The sequence below is a fragment of the Salvia splendens genome, chromosome 12, assembly GCF_004379255.2.
Source record: "Salvia splendens isolate huo1 chromosome 12, SspV2, whole genome shotgun sequence".
NCBI classification, from domain to species: domain Eukaryota; kingdom Viridiplantae; phylum Streptophyta; class Magnoliopsida; order Lamiales; family Lamiaceae; genus Salvia; species Salvia splendens.
In genome coordinates, this window is record NC_056043.1 from 22,730,530 (window position 1) to 22,749,323 (window position 18,794).

Here is an 18,794-nt window from a genome sequence, read left to right on the forward strand (position 1 = left end):
GTCAAATATGCCGGGCCGATTCAGATTCATGCCTTTTTTTTACCGTGAACATGTATAGAGAAACCACCCCCCCCCAAAAAAAATAAAACAAACAAACACAAAATCAAAATAAAAAAGTCGAATGTATAAAGTTTTATTCCTTTTAATGGCGGGTCCCACTCCTATCCCATTTGAATTAAAAAAAATCGAAATCCCCCCTCCAAATATTTTGATTTTGGAAACTCCGGGCGGCAAAATCAAGCCGGCTCTCGACTTCTGCACCAATGGCCTCCGCCTCCGCCTTCCGCCGCTCCTCTATCTCCCCCTTCCGCTCCCGTAAACCCCCTCCCCCGCCTCCCTCCCGTCTCGCCACTCCGTCCTCGCGACAATCAGCTCCGCCGCCTCCCGCCAAAGCTAAGGAGAATGTCACTGTCACTGTGCGGTTCCGACCTCTCAGGTTGAAGGACTCTCGATTTTTATGCCAATTTCCTATTTTCTATTGTATGAATTTATTGATTTTGGATGATTTGTTTGTGTTTTGCTGTTTACAGTGCTAGGGAGATTGGTAAAGGTGATGAAGTGGCGTGGTATGCAGATGGAGATTATACTGTGCGGAATGAGATCAAATCCGACATTTCGTATGGATTTGGTATGTCCCTGCTCTCTCTCTCTCTCTCTCTCTCTTATGAGCACACATTTGCTGTGAACGATAATGGACATATTTTCTTTGTAAGATTAATGAGTACCGGACTCAAGTGAGCCCTAACGGGTGAAGTCTGGAATCAATAGGCTTTACATGCTGCTTGTGAGGGGACTATGGCTATGGATTGATTGTTTTTCTAAAAGAGGAAGTTATTGCTATTTGCTATTCTATGTAGACGGTGGGGTCTTTCACTTGTGCAAATATAATGTCTAACCGGAATCGATAAATAAATGGAGCAGAATTCATGCCAGTTCTTACCATTTCTGTTCACTAGAATAACTGGTATGCTGTTAGGCCATCCACCATAGGAATAGCCCAGCAATAGCCCAGCCATAGCCTAGCCACTGCCACATCATCAGCACTAAAAATCCTCCTGCCACATCATAAATAGCCCAGCCATAGCCTAGCCACATCATAAATAGCCCAGCCACATCAATAGCCACATCACTAATAACAATTATATAAAATGACATAATTAACAATCACACAATATACGGAATTTAATTTACGAGACATATACGGGAAACATTAATAATACTATCCAAATCACTATTAACAAATATATACAAAATGAAATAATTAACAATCACACAATATACAGAATTAAATTTACGCCACAAAAACGAGAAAATTCACTAATATTAATAAAAATGACGAACAAAGCGCGTATATATAGTGTTTCGAAAAAAAAAAATTTATTTTTTCGCGCTAGGCGGTGCGCTGGGCGATCCGGGCGCTGCAATAGCGCCGAACGGACCGCCCAGCGCCACGCGACCGCCCAGCGCTGCGCGGTTTCTCTCTCCAATCGCCCGCTGGGCGGCTGCAATAGATCGCCCAGCGAACCGCCCAGCGCCGGCGCTCGGCTGGGCGATCGCTGGGCGCCTATTGTGGATGGCCTTACGGACGTTCTCCGCAACAGCTCCGTTGTCTTCCTTCTCCGCGGAACAGCGATCAATCCCCGCGACAACCTCGCGGGATTGTTCAATAATTTGGCTGAATTGTGGACGTCTTCCACTCCGCAGCCAAAGAGACGTAAGTAATTATCTTGTAGCACAAGATATGTTTAGGGAAAATATTTCATTCATAAAAATCAAAGTTAATGAAATCCCCTGTTTTATACCAAGGACCCTAGGACGGTTCGACCTAACTTAAGCATTCGAGAAAGAACCGCAAAGAAAATCCGAACGGGGCTTATAATTCAGGCCCGACTCAACAATAATTTAAACCAAGTTCGAAAGGAATAAAAATATGCAAAGGAAAGAATTATGAAATAACTAAACAAAGTAAAACTGCCGCTACTCTACTTCTTGAACTTGCTCGGCGGCTTGAGCTTGTCTCGCGGCCTCAAGATTCTCTTCGGCGTCGACTCCTCTTTCTCCCGTATGCTCACCGACTGCGTTGCCTCTGGCCCTGCCTCCAGCTCCCCATCTGCGGCTTGCTCCAGCGCTGGGAGTGTTATCGGGGGTCCCGTATCAACCCCCCCTCCGTTAAGAATTGCCTTGTCCACAAGGCGAACCTCAGGAAACCGCCTACCAATCGCTTCTATCGGCTCCCACGTAGGCGCGTGGAAGCATCATCTTCCCACTGCACCAGACACTACTTTTCTAGTCGTCCCTCACGCCAACTGACGCGTTCCTCCAAAATTGCCACCGGTCGTACCACCGGCCTATCCCCAACGAACTCTGGCGGCAGTTTCACCCCGTCTACATCACCGTCCCCCGCCACAAATTCCCGTAACAGGCTCACGTGAAACACATTGTGGATTCTACTTCCCTCCGGGAGACGCAATTTGTAAGCCACTGGGCCCACCTTCTCCACAATCTCGAACGGGCCATAGAACCTCGGGGCTAGCTTTGCCGACAAGGGCTTCGCAACCGAGTGTTGCCGGTAAGGTTGCAGCTTCAGCCAAACTACATCCCCGACTTCAAACTCCACGTGACGGCGGTGTCGGTTCGCTACATCCGCCATCCGCTGCTGGGCTCGCAAGAGGGTTTGACGTAGGGTCACCAATAGCTCCCCTCGCTGCTTGATAATATCCGCCACGTTAGGCGGCGTCTTTGCCGATGGTGGGGACGTGACTAATGAGGGCGGCTCTCTCCCATACAAGGCGTGATAAGGCGACGTGCCCAACGCGGAGTGATGAAAACAATTTAAGGCTAGCTCAGCCCAGGGTAGAAAATTCGTCCACTTCGAGGGCTTATCGGAAGCAAACGCCCGCAGATATTGCTCCAAACCCCGATTACGGACCTCCGTCTGCCTGTCCGACTGCGGATGATAAGCTGTAGAAAAATGAAGTTTGGTGCCACTCAAACGCATCATTTCCTCCCAGGTTGCGTTAAGGAAAACCGAATCTCTATCTGAAACCAATGTCTTAGGGAAGCCGTGGTGCCGGACCACCGTATTCACAAAAAGTTGCGCTACCCGTAGGGCGTCGAATTTGGTGGGAAGGGGGGCAAAGTGAGCATACTTTGAAAGCCTATCCACCACCACCATGATGGCCGTATACCCGCGGGATTGTGGAAGCCCGGTAATGAAGTCCATTGACACATCCTCCCAAACCTGCGATGGAACCGGTAGTGGCTGCAATAACCCTGCCGGCTTGCGTGTAGAGTATTTTGTGGATTGACACACCACACATTCATTCACAAATGTCACCACGTCTTTGCGCATTTTCGGCCAAAAAAATCCTGCCGCCAACAGACCAAATGTTCCCTCGTGCCCGGGATGCCCCGCAATTGGCGAGCAGTGGTGCTCCTACAGTAACGTACGCCGCGCCTTGGACTCCGCGCCCACGAGCACCCTGTGATGAAAATATATAAGGCCATCTGCCCACGATAAATGTGAGGGGGCATCGCCAGACTTGATCCTAGCCGTTAATTCCACCAATTCGGGTAGTGATGCGGTCTCCTCTTGCAGAACTCGCATTATATCCGGCACGAGTCTGGAGAAGGCTACTAGTAGCTGGACCTCGGTCACGGCAGCAGTGTCCGTGACGTGACAAGTATCCCTGGAGGTCTCGTCGGACTGCACCCCCGGCATGTCATGTTGACGGGACAATGCGTCTGCCGCCTTATTCGTGGTTCCACGCTTATATTCGATCACAAATTTGTAGCCCATAAGATTCCGGACATAAAGCTGTTGGTCCGGTGTCTGCACCACCTGTTGTAATAATTCTTTTAGGCTCCTCTGATCCGTTCGAATAATGAACTCGCGCCCCAATACATATTGGCGCCATTTTTGCACGGCCTCCACAATAGCATATAGTTCCTTATGATACGTAGATGCTACTCTCCTGCGAGGTCCCAACTTCTTACTAAAGAACGCAATCGGATGATCGCGCTGCATTAGCACTGCGCCAATTCCCACCTCGCAAGCGTCTGTTTCCACACAAAAAGGCAAGTTGAAATTTGGTAGTTGTAGGACCGGTGCCGAGGTCATCGCCGTCTTTAGAGCAGCAAAGGCGGTCTCGGCCTCGGTTGACCATCGAAAAGCCTCCTTTTTAAGCAAATCCGTCAAGGGTGCCGCTATCATTGCGTAGTGAGCGACGAAACGGCGATAATAGCACGTCAAACCCAAGAAGCCTCGTAGCTATTTCACTGTTCTCGGCGTAGGCCACGCCGTCATCGCTTGTATTTTGGTCGAGTCAGCCTTGAGTTGGCCGTCGTCAACGATGTGCCCCAAATACTCCACTGACACACTACAGAACGAGCACTTGGAGAGTTTGACGAAGAAGTTATTCGCGTGGAGCAGTTCCAGAACTGCCCCCAAATGCCGGCCATGCAACTCGAGGGTCGGGCTGTAAATCAAGATATCATCGAAGAAGACAATAACACACTGTCTGAGGAGCGGCTGGAAAATAGCATTCATCGCCGCCTGAAAAGTGGACGGTGCATTTGTTAGCCCGAAAGGCATCACGAGAAACTCGAAATGGCCGTCATGAGTCCGGAAGGCTGTCTTAAAGATGTCATCCTCACTCATTCGAATTTGGTGATAACCTGAGCGAAGATCTAATTTTGTAAAATACTTTGCACCGCCCAATTCGTCAAAAAGTTCCTCCGCCGTAGGTATGGGAAAATGATCCGGGACGGTTGCCTTATTGAGAGCACGATAATCAATGCAAAAATGAAAAGTGCCGTCCTTTTTACGGATCAACAACACCGGGGATGAGAAAGGGCTAATATCACGCACCTGGTTCTCAATTTCAGTCTTCTGGAAGTAGGGGTACCTGTAAGGTCTAACATTAACCGGCCTTGTTCCTGGCAAAAGATGAATCCGATGATCGAATAGGCGGGTCGGGGGCACGCCACGGGGCTGCTCAAACACCGCCCGGTGCGCCGTCAATACCCCCAGAATTTCGGCTGGCAGGTCAGGAGGAAAACACTCCAGGCCACCGGCTGCAACCGGCTCGGTCGCACTGTCGATCGGCACAATTTCATAAAACTCGTGGTCTGCCGGCTGTGTAGTTAATGTGTATAACGAGTGTAGGGAAATCTGTTTCGGTCTGGGCATCAATCCTTGCAAAAATACTGTCCGATCCCCTTGAGTAAATTCCAACGTTTTCTGACAAAATCTGCTGACACCTTCCCCAGCGATTCCAACCAGTTCATCCCCAAAATCACATTCGGTCCATGGTGAGCGAGAATGTGGAGATCCACCACAAATACATTACCCTGCAGAGTTAGCTTCGTGCCACGCGATATTTGGGTACAAAGCAAGGAGGCGCCGTTACCCACTAGCACCCGGAACGGTCTAATTGGTGTTAGTTCCAATTGGAGTATCTCCGCAATTCTCGGATGGAGGAAGTCCAGTGTCGCCCCTGTGTCAATCAACACCCGCACGTTGGTGTCACCCAGTGTCCCCTGTACAATAAATGGTTTCGAGCTCCCCCGGCCATCTAAGGCGTGAAGGTGCGATAAATCCGCAGTAATTAATTCCTCCTCTGGAACCTGCTCTCTCGCAATTTCCTCCTGCGGGTTGTCAACCTCGTCGTCCATATAACAAAGCAACTTCACTTTACACATGTGGCCTGCGACCCACTTTTCGGGGCAATGATAACAAAGTCCTCGGCGTGCTCGCTCCGATTTTTCCGCATTAGACACCCTGATTGGGTACGTTCGCGATTTGTCCGAGTCCCGGCCCTGCGAATCATGCAGCTGAGGCGCGGAAGCTTGGTGAGAACCCGGGACCGGGGTGGCCCTTTGCTCCTTGCCAGGCCACTGGCGGCGCGGGTACGACAACGTGTGATGCGGCCGTTCCTCCTGTGTTGCGGCTAAGCGCAGCGCTAAAGCCATTGCCTTCGCCAACGACTCCGGGCTCTGCAATTCGACCTTCTCTTGCAGAGGTTGCTTTAGCCCCTGAATAAAAATTGGAATCAAGGCTGATTCCGATAAATCGGTCACCCGATTGAGATACCGTTCGAACGTTGCGTGATAGTCAGCCACGGTGGACGTCTGAACCTGCTTGGCGATCAAACCCGTGTAGTTTCGGAAGCTTTGAGGGTCAAATCGATGTCTAACATCGTCCAAAAATTTTGGCCAAGTAACAAAGCCATTGGTCTCTCGATAGTTAAATATCCACTCTGAAGCAGGAGGGTCAAATAGCATTACTACATAATGCAAGCGCTCCGTCTCCAGAATCCGCTTGTGATCGAAATAGTATTGCACGCGGGAGATCCAATTTGGCGCATCTGTCCCATTAAAGTGTGGGGCGTCCATCTTCACGCCTGAAGAATAATCAAACCCCCGGCGGTTAAAACGCTCCCGGCGCTGAGACGGGTCCCAGCAGGTTACCGCACGATCCTCGTACGCATCGTCATCCCACTCATCGTGCCTCTGTGGTGGGTCCCAATGATCCCGACGGCGACCCGTTCTATTCCCTGTATCACCACGGCGCTGAAAAGGACGGCTTCCCCTGCCCCGGATCAGACCCTCCCCAAAACGATCACCGCGACCAACCCGATAAGGTCGTCCACGACCTCGACCCTGGTGGCTGTAGGGGCGGTCATATTCTTCACGTACGCTCCGACCATTCCCGCGGTATTCCTCCCACTCATGGTCGGCGTCATCCCATTCGGTCTCGTGGCCGTCTACATGCGTCGTCGGTCGTCGTTCGAAGTTGTCGACCCGACGATCCATCTTATCGAAACGCGCGTTCAATTGCGCAAACCCTAATGTGACTGGGTCTGTCGCTTGCTGCTTCCCCCCAACTTCGCCTGGATTCCTCTGTCGCGCCGGCCCCAATTGCAGCGCCGAGGTTGATTCCTCCAGCGGAAAGTCCGACGCCATCAACTGTGTGACAAGGCTGGTGATGAGTTACCGGAATGAAAGCACCAGATGTTACGGACGTTCTCCGCAACGGCTCCGTTGTCTTCCTTCTCCGAGGAACAACGATCAATCCCCGCGGGATTGTTCAATAATTTGGCTGAATTGTGGACGTCTTCCACTCCGCAGCCAAAGAGACGTAAGTAATTTTCTTGTAGCACAAGATAGGTTTAGGGAAAATATTTCATTCATAAAAATCAAAGTTAATGAAATCCCATGTTTTATACTAAGGACCCTAGGACGGTTCGACCTAACTTAAGCATTCGGGAAAGAACCGCAAAGAAAACCCGAATGGGGCTTATAATTCAGGCCCGACTCAACAATAATTTAAACCAAGTTCGAAAGGAATAAAAATACGCAAAGGAAAGAATTATGTAATAACTAAACTAAACAAAGTAAAACTGCCGCTACTCTACTTCTTGAACTTGCTCGGCGGCTTGAGCTTGTCTCGCGGCCTCAAGATTCTCTTCGGCGTCGACTCCTCTTTCTGCCGTATGCTCACCGACTGCGTTGCCTCTGGCCCTGCCTCCAGCTCCCCATCTGCGGCTTGCTCCAGCGCTGGGAGTGTTATCGGGGGTCCCGTATCATATGCTTTGATCGCAATTTTTGTAAAATTTCCTTGTTTAAGTATCTTGAATGTGATTGATTATGAATCAATTAACAGATCAAAACTTTGATGTAAAAGTTTCATAATTTGCATGGGGAGTTGTGTAATGTTTTACGTCTATGCACAGTCTACCACTTGCTTGTAAATTCTTATATATGGTATGTGTAGCTAATCAAAGTTGTAGCCGTAAAGCTCCAACTAGATTACAGATCTTTATGATCTGCATATCTCTGGTGAGAATTGGACACTATACAGAAAATCTGATATGCATGATGCAGTGTATATATGGACAAAAGTAAATTTCAATAAGTTTAAGTAACGTTTCTAATACTTTTACTAGAATTTAATGGACTGGACGAACCTGATGAAAGATGAATTAGTATCCCGTCAGAAATGAGACCTGCTGAGCTCATATTTATGTACAAATAAAAAAAATAAAATAAAGGTAGTACTTGGAGTGTTTGGAATAACACCCTAAGCCTGCTAGATACTAAAAATGAAGACCGATAATGAGATTAAGAGATCCATTGCTTCTTTCTTTGCCATATCTGATTTCATTGAAAAGGTACAAATTTTTCTTTAAAACAGTTTACAAACAGAAGGTTTTCTTTATGGCTAACAATATGGATCGAACGAGTGAGCTGAAGTGCTTTATAATGAGAGAGACTGGAGGTCAAAAGTCCTAATAACCTATCCAACATTGAGAAAATGTGCCCTGCTGCTCAAACCCCGTCTTTACATTTATTAATTTCAATCTTTTGATAATTTTCTGAGATATTTAAGGTTTTTTAGCTTGTTAATGCTTGCAAACATGAGAAGATATTGCAGAACAAGCTCTAAATTTCCATGTGTATAACAAGTGAACAACAATGATATTTTAGTTGGTTCCTTCTACTTTTGTGTTGATAACTTATTAACTAATGCTGATCAAAACTACTTGTGTTCCCAGACAAAGTATTTGGTCCTGCAACAACTACTCGCCAGGTGTATGATGTTGCAGCACAACATGTTGTAAATGGTGCCATGGAAGGAATAAATGGTACTCTACTATCTGTAGTTTTGGTAACACATATTTGCAGTTGATCGCTCTGCCCTATCTTAAATTCCATTACAAGTTTTTCCTTAAAAATAAAAACCAGAAAAACAATTCATAATATTTTCCTTCTTTTCCCTCTTCTCTTGATCGACAATTTTTCACTGCAAGCATGCCTCAAACTGCAATTCTCTAAGGAAAACCAATAATATTTTCTTCTGCATGTGGACTTTGGTTTTTGATTTTGTGCTTACTTGTTTTTGTAGGCACTGTATTCGCGTATGGTGTTACTAGCAGTGGGAAGACACATACTATGCATGTAATGGATAACTGTTCTTCAACCCTACAATATTCATTTCCTTCGCACTGTATTGTTAGGTGCCAGGGCTGCATAATCATATGGTGTGAAAGGGAGAGAATGGACAATGCAGGAAATATGTTGATAAAATGCACGAACTGGAAATATTGCAAATTATGCTGAATTGACTGAATGAAATAACTTCGATAAATAAACTGGAAAGAATGAATCCTCTTACGAGGCCAGGTGTTTCCTCCATCCAAATGTGACATTCTTCAAAAGATATCTCAACCTATTCATATTGAGAGTGAGAGTCCCACGGTATATAGACGTTTACATTAAGAGTCCTACTCAAACTAAACATATCAAAGATATTAAATTTAACTTATTACTTCCTCCCTCCCACTACAAGTAATTGATTTCCCTTTTTTGGTTGCCCCACTACACTTCAAGTGATTTATTCCCATTTTTAGCAAAAAGCAATACATTTACACTCTCTTACCACTTGTAACAGGGTGGAGGGAGTATTTACTAACAAAAATTACGAATTGAAACTAAGACTCCTAAATTACTGCACCATATCTTCTAAATCGTATCTCGCAAGATATGTTCACCAACTGGCTAATATCACATAATGCTAGATTTCTTTGCTTTACAAATATCTTAAATGCCATAAATCAAACATAGTTGTCCACTTCTATTGTCCCAAGTTGATGGTAATATTGAAAATTCTCTACTTTTATGTCTTAGGGAGAGCAAAAGTCACCAGGAATCATACCTCAGACTATTAAGGATGTCTTTGGAATTATACAAGAGGTAAGTCCTATTACCTTAAAGTGGGTTGTAACCATGACTAGTTTTGTTGTTTCGATCACAATAAAGAGATAGGAGTGCTTTTATTCCAACATTTGAATTATCTTTGCTATGCTGTATTAGACGCCAGGACGAGAGTTTCTTCTCCGAGTTTCATATCTTGAGATATACAATGAGGTTAGTTTCGTTATTTGCTAGTTGGAAGTGTTCACATTTGTATTTGATTATTTGTTTCATGTACGATTATTTGAACTAGATATGAGACTGAATTCCCTTAGGTTGTCTTCTGTAGCTGATAATAATAGTTCAACTATTTTATGTGGTTAGTTCTAAACTGCACTCTGCCTTAACTACTTAAAAATATACTTATATCCCTTAAGCTGCATTTTTTTGGAGTTAATGCAAATGATAATATTTTCCATATCAAACCATTGTGCAGTTTGGTCGACTTTTTTGGGTCCCTGAAAGTAGTTGAACATTTAGCTAATCCAGCAACGCCATGTCAGTAGGATCCTTCTGGGTGGTGTCTTCTGTAATCTCCCACTTCATTTCAGGAATAATTAAATAACAAGCAAACTATTTTGTGCTTAGTCGGTTGTGGGCTGTAGATATTCAGAAAACTAAAATGGAAAGTCGGTGCTGGTATTCTTGATTTTCCGTTAAGATGAGTTGGGATTTGAGGACTAATATTATTCACCCAGAAAGTTGTAGTGAAGTGCATTTCCAGACCTTAATTGTTGAATTGTGTTTCCAAACTGGAAGTAAGCACATTCTTACTATTTGATAATAAAATTCAACACAAGCCTTGGTTTCTTACAGTTTCCATATTCTTACTTGTTAGTTATTTGTTTCTGAATTTTGTGTATGACCTACTGCACGTCTGCATGAAAATTTAGGTCATCAATGACTTGCTCAATCCCACTGGACAGAATCTTAGAATACGAGAGGACTCTCAGGTATATATGTCTTTTAGTGGCTTCAAGCTCTTGGATGCTGCTTGATTTTATTGAATAAGTTGCATCATGTTGTAATGCAAATATGTCAATCTGAAGTCAACAAATTATAAGGACAATAGTTATAAAAACATCTAGTTTTATTCATGTTTCTGTGTTTGATATCAATATAGCTCTTGCGGTCATCTCTATTTTAGTAGTTTATTTATTATTTTTATTGAGTTGTTATCTTTAGAGTTAATTGAATACGATTCTAATTGTTATCTGTAATTAGTTAGAGTTTTATGTGAGTTGGAGTCTTTAGTAGAGTCCTATATATAGGTTTATATTTCTTAGTTTTAGGTGGACAGGAGTTTAGTTTGAGAACCAGCCATTGTTGTGTGGCCCTCTTCAGAGTAATTTATCCTTGTAGTTTAATTTCTGTTCAGTTATACTCCCTCCGTCTCCTAAAAATAGGAACTTTTGAAACGGCACGAGTTTTAATGCAAAATTGGTAAAGTAAAGAGATAGAAAGGAAAGTGTGTTAGTGGAAAATGGTTCCCACCTCATTAGAGAGAGAAATTTTTTAATATAGAAAGTTTATATTTTTAGGGGACGGACCAAAAAGGAGAGAGTTTTTATTTTTAGGGGATGGAGGGAGTAATATTTTAGTTTCAATCATTTTTTGTGCATGGCTCGATAGTTTGCTGCATCCCTGTTCTCTGTACCACAGTTAAGAGTCCTACCCAGCCACCTTATCCTTTATCAGTGTTTCTCTTTCTAGTGGATTGCCTTCTGTTGTATTTAAATATTGTCATGTGTTAAATATAATAAAACTAACAAGTCGATAAGTGATAGTACTCAAGATCTCTGACGAATGATGATCCATTCAAAGGAAATCCATACACACTCAAAGATTTGGCTGGAATCCTTTTGAATGTCATCTCATATCCAGTAACAAAATATTTGGGAAGGCCTTACAATATGATTGAGCTAAGCTATTTATTTCACTATCTTCTCATTTATGTTTCAACGGTTTACAGCTACCTTCTGAAGACGTGGTGTCGCTTCTGTTTAGTTAATGATAAAAACACGCGTCTTAAATCATATCTCTTCCCTTCTTAGTTTTCCTTTTAAGTTCTCGGCCCTTCTTCCTTCTTATCCAACGACTGCTTGCGATCACTTCCCATAAAATGCTAACAGTATGTTCCCTTTAAGCTTCCTTGTTGCAAGGAAAGAAACAAATTGAGCTTCATTTCAAGTAACGGGCTAAAATGGAAATAGGTCTTATTTTTAAGGGACGGAGGGAGTGTCTTATTTTCTCCCCATATAAGAAAAAAGGTGGACTCAACTGTGGTCCAATGTCTATTTCTATCAGCTACCCTCCACTGCCAGATTTGTTTTTGCATATGCTTCATGCTCTGCAGGTTTAGTATCAGTGCTATGGATGCAATGTGAAATCAACTGTTCTGCTTATATATGAATTAATGTGACATTGAGGAATATTATGAACTTTGTAGGGCACGTTTGTGGAAGGAATTAAAGAAGAGGTGGTACTGTCACCTGCCCATGCTCTTTCTCTAATAGCATCCGGTGAAGGTAAATTGACTCGTAATGTTAAACTCATCCACACCCTCCTTCAAAAGGCCTTTCTCTTCTCTTGTGTTAAGTACAAAAAAGAATTTTAACTAAAAGTAGCGAGAGTCCGCGGATCAAAGTCACTGGACTCTCAGTTGTTCAGACGAAGTGTTCTGTTCTTAAATGCAGTTTTGCTCTCCACCACTTTTATATCCTTAACATTCAATGCCTGTATTTACCTCTGGAAACATCTCCCCTTGTTCTGCTGCTGTGATTATTTTCTGGATAACAGAAATTTTAAGTTTTTTCTGTCAATATTAATGCAGAGCATAGACACGTGGGTTCTAATAACTTCAACTTACTCAGCAGCAGAAGCCACACCATATTCACTTTGGTATTACAGCTCTTATAGTGCTTACGTTTTCTCACATATAATCGCTTGTGAGTTTGATATCTTGAGGGCTGTGCATGTACTTTACCGGAAATAGCAGAATTGGCTTAGATATTGATCATGAAAAGCTGTAACCAAATAAATAACTTGATAACATGATACATGGGTTTCAGGAATAGACTGTTGGGCTTTAAAAGGAACATGTCAGGTCTAGTCTTTTTGCCTTGTTTGTTTTATTTGATACCACCAGCTGCTATGATAAATGAGTTATGAGTTTGCTGGAACAATCATTGACATAATTTGGACTTAATGTTCTTTTGATGCGGTTTTAATAAGAACAATGATAAAGGAATGTAGTATCATTTGATATCTTGCTCATGATGACTATTTCTTTTCTTTTGCTCTTTCAAAAGCTATAAATATTTCAATAGTTGTGGCTACGCAATTGATAACACTCTAATTCCTTGATCTTATTAACTTATTCATCTCAGACTGTTGAAAGCAACCTACGTGGGGACATTGAAGGAGAAGAAGTGACACTGTCACAATTGGTATGCTCGAACCTGCTAATTGTCTAACTCTACTGTGGTTTCATCTACAACGTTTGTTTTTAATTATGTCTGTAATTTTTTATGCACCTTAAATAGTTTTGAATACACAAATTTTCCTTCTTTCTCATCTCCTTTTCTCCCTATTTTTCCCAGTTTTGTGCTGTTTGAGTGTCTAATGTGATGAAGCTCTTTTATTTATTTTTTGATTTTCAATTATTTGGGCAGGACACTGATATCTTTTATAGCATTTAATTGACTTGGCAGGATCTGAAAGTTCTAAAACAGAGACAACTGGGTTAAGGAGAAAAGAGGGTTCTTACATAAATAAAAGCTTACTTACTCTTGGCACTGTAAGACATATGGCCATGCCTATCCTTTTCACCATTTCTGTGTGTCATACTACATTCAGTTAACATGATCAATACATTCATCTCTCCAGGTGATTTCCAAATTAACGGATGGAAAATCCACTCATGTACCTTATCGAGATTCAAAACTTACACGGTTGTTGCAGTCATCTCTTAGTGGTCATGGCCGAGTCTCAGTAAGTTGTGATTCATAAGTTTGTAGATCTACACCGAAAACTTCTTATTTTCGTTGAACGTTATCTGTTAGTAAAATTTTTATTTTTTGCATGAACTTTTTGCAGCTCATCTGTACAATTACTCCAGCCTCTAGCAATACTGAAGAAACACATAACACTCTTAAATTTGCCCAACGAAGTAAGCATGTTGAAATTAAGGCTTCTCAAAACAAGGTGGGGTGTACAAAACTCTTAAATTGCACAGATAAAGAAAGTAGTATCTGTGGGAATCTTTCAAAGCTTTAATTATCTTCTTTTACTTTCATGCACAGATTTTGGACGAGAAGTCTCTCATCAAAAAGTATCAGAAAGAAATATCCAAACTAAAGCAAGAGCTTCAACAGTTAAAGAGCGGAATGACGGATAAAGAGAATCAGACAGCACCAAGTCAAGAAGATTTAGTTAATCTGAAACTTCAGGTTGGTGACAATTAGATTGTTTTCTGGAGAAAAGAATATGGCTTATGACTATAGTTTCTTCTTCTCTATATGCTGGTTTTGGAACTTACGCTGCTCAGCAAGTATCTTGGTCTTGATTTGCAATTGACAGTCAGTATCATATTTCCACTGGATACACTGGGGCCAAGATGAGCCTATTCCTAGTTGGGATGAGATTTTATCATTTTATGCTTCATATTCCAATGAGGAGTGATGCTCTTTCGGGTCCTTGGAAATACAAAGTAGATAAAACAAGGGACAGGAAAGTCAGTGATCACTAGTAATTACGAATTAAAACTTATACCATAGAGTTACCGATAGACAGTGCTTCTGTCTCTTCGGTGTAATTATAGGGTAAATGTGGAATACATCCTCTGTTAATGAAATCAATAATTAAACTTGATTTTCATTTCGGTAGTATGCGCATTTGTTTCCTGCCTTAGTAGAGAATAATGATGAAGAGGTGGGATGGTGTCGGTTAAAATGCAATGATTAGTTCTATGGTAGAAATTTGATGTGCATTTCAATATTGAATGGTAAATGAAAGTGATGTTTTTTTGTGAACCAAAAATGGTGCTAGTATATTACCATGTTCTTAAATACTTCGTGTTGCAGTTGGAAGAAAGCAAGATTAAGTTGCAATCGAGATTAGAAGAGGAGGAACAAGCCAAAGCTGCTTTGATGGGAAGGATACAGAGGTTAACTAAGCTAATTTTGGTTTCCACAAAAACTACTATCCAACCAAATAGTGTTGAGAAGACCAGCCACTGGCGAAGGCATTCGTTTGCAGAAGATGAGGTGGTAACATCTTTGTTAATTCCGTATACTTGACATCCAAGATGTTGTTTATGATATTAGATTAGCCACCCCATAAGGGACTGTAAGCCTTGATTTCCATGTACTGAAATTCGAATATTTCATTCAAAGATCTAATATGCAATGTCATTGTGTTTGTGTTCCTTACTTGTGCAGCTAGCATACTTGCCTGACAGAAAGCGTGAGAGCATTACCGATGATGCTGGAAGTGTTGATTCTGAAATTTCGAATGATGGCAGGAGCGACACTGCGAACATTGATGATTTAGTCCGGGATTACAGAAAGAACAGAAGGAGGGGGATGCTTGACTGGTTCAAAGTGAAAGTAAATTGTTGTAGCATTTTTTGGAATGTTGTTGATGCACAAATCTTGGAATGCATCATAAATGCTATACACTGTGATTTCAGAAGCCCGAGAATGTGTTTGGGACATTGCTAAATACTGGTCGTGAGAGTTCTGCAAGTGGTTCACCTGCTTCCTCATCAAAATCATCACAAACCAGAGTTATGTTTAGTGATCTAAAAGATGCACAAAGGAGATCAATCAGTAGAAAAGTAGAAGATGCTGCTCGGGCTGGCTCATTTCCTGATAGGACTCAAGCAGGTGATCTGTTCAGTGCAGCTATAGGTGTGCAACGTCTCCCACCGGTGAGATATAGTTTGATAATGCATAACAGCTAGTCAGCTACCTAGACAGAAACTGTCTTTCAAAAAGGAACTCCATTTCAATCTTTAGTGCTTATGGATTAAAACTATCACGAGCTTATAGTTATGTTTCTATGTTGGCTTCAATAAATTAAATGAACTTCAATGGTAAATTTATTGTAGACTGGGAGCACCATTACAGACCAAATGGACCTTTTCCATGAGCAGATAGAGATGTTAGCTGGAGAGGTTGCGTTTTCTACCATTTCTTTGAAAAGATTATCAGAGCAAGCGGCTAAGAGTCCTGGAGATTCATATCTACTGGTTAGTTTATCAGCACATTTTTCCTTTTATATCACGATAACCCATGTTATTGAGAAGCATTAACATTAGATTCACATTCTGAATCCTCAAGTAAAGTGCATTTTAAATTGAGAATAATGTTCATTTCCATTCCGCTGTAACTCAGGAAAACGTGCAAAAACTGAAGGATGAAATAAGAGAAAAGAAGCGTCAAATAAGAGTTCTTGAGCAACGTGTGATTGATTCAGTGGAGACATCTCCATATGTTTCAAGCAATCTTGGGGCGTCTCAGGTAAGCCTGCCAAGAAAGGACAAAAACCATTATAATCCTCTGATGAGTTTGCAAACTTACTGACAATCTTTGTTTGGGGTGGTCTGAGTTGTAGAATGTTGGAATATAAGAAATTCTATGTCTACATAATTCTACTGAAAATATCTAATACCTAATTCTAGAAATTTCTACTACAAAAATCTAGTTTATTTCTTTTATTCCAACATAAAATAGTCAACCACATGGCCTTTTCCTTGATTTTCCCGTCTCTTCTCCACAAGCTTATGTTTTCAGTCATGTGAAATTGTAGTGATTTATCCTAATGTCAAACATAGGATAAACAAACCATTGAATTGTGTGTGGATGAGTAGTACTACATACTCCCTCCGTCCGTGAAATGTTGTCCAGTTTTGCCATTTCGGTCTGTCCGTGAAATGTTGTCCACTTTGCTTTTTTTTTTCTTCCATTTTTGGTAAATGGACCCTACTTTCCACCAGCTCATTACACTCACATTCTATTATAAAACTAATATATAAATGTGGGGCCTACATTCCACTAACTTTTTCCACTCATTTTTCTTCACATTTCTTAAAATCCGCGTCGAGTCAAACATGGACAACATTTTGTGTACGGAGGGAGTAACTTTTTTCTTAAAACTACGGATATTTTTCAGAGAATCTTGTTTCCTTGGCCTCCCCTCCTTCCACTTGTGCAGGATTTGCCTAGGCTTGCAACTCAATTACATGAGAAAACTTTTGAACTTAAGGTATGTAGAATATATATTGATGATCCTGTGCAATAGTTTCATTTCGGAGTATATGAACTGATGGGAATTAAATAATGCTGCGACTAGTGATTGGTGAAAGATCATACAGCAGACTATTGTCATTGCTTAAGTTACTTGACAGTTACACTATAATCTTACATTTAACAAACTATTGTCTGTTATTAGACAATGGAGGCTACTCAAATGCAAGAAACCATCTCTCTCTTGAGTCAGCAGCCTGATTCCTTGATGTCAAATAAAGAATCAAGTGCAGATAGCAGCACCACCAAGGAGAACAGCAATGGGGATTCCTTCAATATGAAAAATGGAAGGGGTGATGATCTCAACTCTTGTGACGAAACATCCTTAGACAAAAATACACCAACTAGTTTTGGAAGTTTAAATAGGTCTATATTCAACCATAAGAATGGTAAAGAGTGCATTTGTGGTGCCTTTACAAAGTCTCAGCTTCTTGCACAGGTAGGTATTTTCAGCTTATGTACCCTTTGTGGTTAATGTGAATATAGTGCAGATAGTTTCTTTGCTAGGATTCTTCACATGATTATTCTTTCATAATCTGATCATTCAACCGTTTTATCTCAGGCTGCTGAGATAGAGTCATTGAAACAAGACAAGGAAAGACTTGTTGAAGATAAGGATGGTCTAGAAATTCACTGCCAAAAGCAGACCGAGGAAGCTTCTTATGCGAAAGAGCTTGCAGCTGCAGCAGCAGTTGAACTCCGAAACTTGGCAGAGGAGGTAACGAAGCTTTCCTACCAAAACGCCAAACTCACTGCAGATCTGGCTGCTGCTACAGATACCCGCTCTAAATCAAACTTCTGCCAAAAGTATGCTCCAGTTGATATGATGCAAAACGTGGTGAGTGGTAGCCAATCTGATACATGCTCGAGAAAACAGCACGATAGATTATCAATGGAAGAACTTGAGCAGGAGTTGAGTGCAAGACACCAAAGAGAGGCCTCTTTGGTTGCTGCATTATCTGAAAGAGACAAAGTCGAAGCTGATCTGCGAAAGAGACTTGAAGAAGCAAAGAGGCATGAAGAAAAACTAGAAAATGAGCTTGCAAACATGTGGGTTTTGGTTGCAAATATACGCAAGTCTACTGCTGGTTCTGATGAGACCAGACAATTGAATGGAGTTCTTCCATTTCCCGATGGCCAAACTCTGAACAAATTCCACGAGAATGAGGAAAGTGAAACTGCTGAAGATGCATGCTCGTTTGATGAGCTGAAAGTGCGCTATCAATCTGAAAAAAGGAAGTTCAAACACCTCGATGGTTTGAAGATGAGATCAAAGGTAAGCGGCCATTATTTCGGATTGCTTCCTCAAAATATTTTGGACACTCAATGAGATCAGCTTCGGTTCTTTTAATGTAATTTGCAGGGCTCAGACTATCTTTCGTAGGACTTCCTCAACATAGTTCCTCGGATTTAGGTGCTCATCTCTGATGAGGGATTGACTCACTTATTTATTGCTCAGTGCAAGAAGCCTGGACTTACTAGTTCACCTAACTTCAAATTCCACAGAAATCTGGTAAGAACGTGTAAATATGTATTGGTAGACCATTGTTAGTAATTTGTAATTGCCAATCTTCCTATGTGAAATAGTGAATACTGTGGTAGGACATGGAGTGACCATTGTTAGTTATTTCAAAGATATAATGGCATCGAGTGCTTACTAAAATGAGTAAATTTTATTGGGGTATTTGTACTCTCTCTATCCACAAAAAATAGTCCTATTTTGTCATT

At 41.9% G+C, this 18,794-nt stretch overlaps 1 protein-coding gene across 2 annotated transcripts; it reads left to right on the plus strand.

The window, feature by feature from the left end:
- Window positions 1-227: 227 nt before the first annotated feature.
- On the plus strand, window positions 228-18,750 carry LOC121758724 (kinesin-like protein KIN-7C, mitochondrial). Of its 2 annotated transcripts, none has more exons than XM_042154114.1 (23): window positions 228-436; window positions 531-628; window positions 8,559-8,648; window positions 8,909-8,961; window positions 9,691-9,756; window positions 9,877-9,930; window positions 10,650-10,709; window positions 12,206-12,284; window positions 12,590-12,657; window positions 13,146-13,205; window positions 13,451-13,555; window positions 13,645-13,749; window positions 13,855-13,962; window positions 14,061-14,207; window positions 14,841-15,023; window positions 15,198-15,365; window positions 15,449-15,688; window positions 15,869-16,009; window positions 16,155-16,280; window positions 16,933-17,025; window positions 17,212-17,505; window positions 17,629-18,342; window positions 18,430-18,750. In XM_042154114.1, exons 1-23 carry the CDS (start codon window positions 264-266, stop codon window positions 18,448-18,450), a joined length of 3,246 nt encoding a protein of 1,081 aa, XP_042010048.1. In that variant the 5' UTR covers window positions 228-263; the 3' UTR covers window positions 18,451-18,750. The 2 variants fall into 2 exon arrangements, with proteins under 2 accessions (XP_042010048.1, XP_042010049.1); XM_042154115.1 differs by having other exon boundaries at window positions 16,975-17,025.
- The last annotated feature ends 44 nt before the right edge of the window (window positions 18,751-18,794 follow it).

Coding starts and splice junctions, on each gene's coding strand:
- LOC121758724 (XM_042154114.1), top strand. CDS start 264: ATGGCCTCCGCCTCCGCCTTCCGCCGCTCCTCTATCTCCCCCTTCCGC. Junction 8,962..9,690: donor GGAAGACACATACTATGCAT/GTAATGGATAAC, acceptor TTTATGTCTTAG/GGAGAGCAAAAGTCACCAGG. Junction 12,285..12,589: donor TCTAATAGCATCCGGTGAAG/GTAAATTGACTC, acceptor ATATTAATGCAG/AGCATAGACACGTGGGTTCT.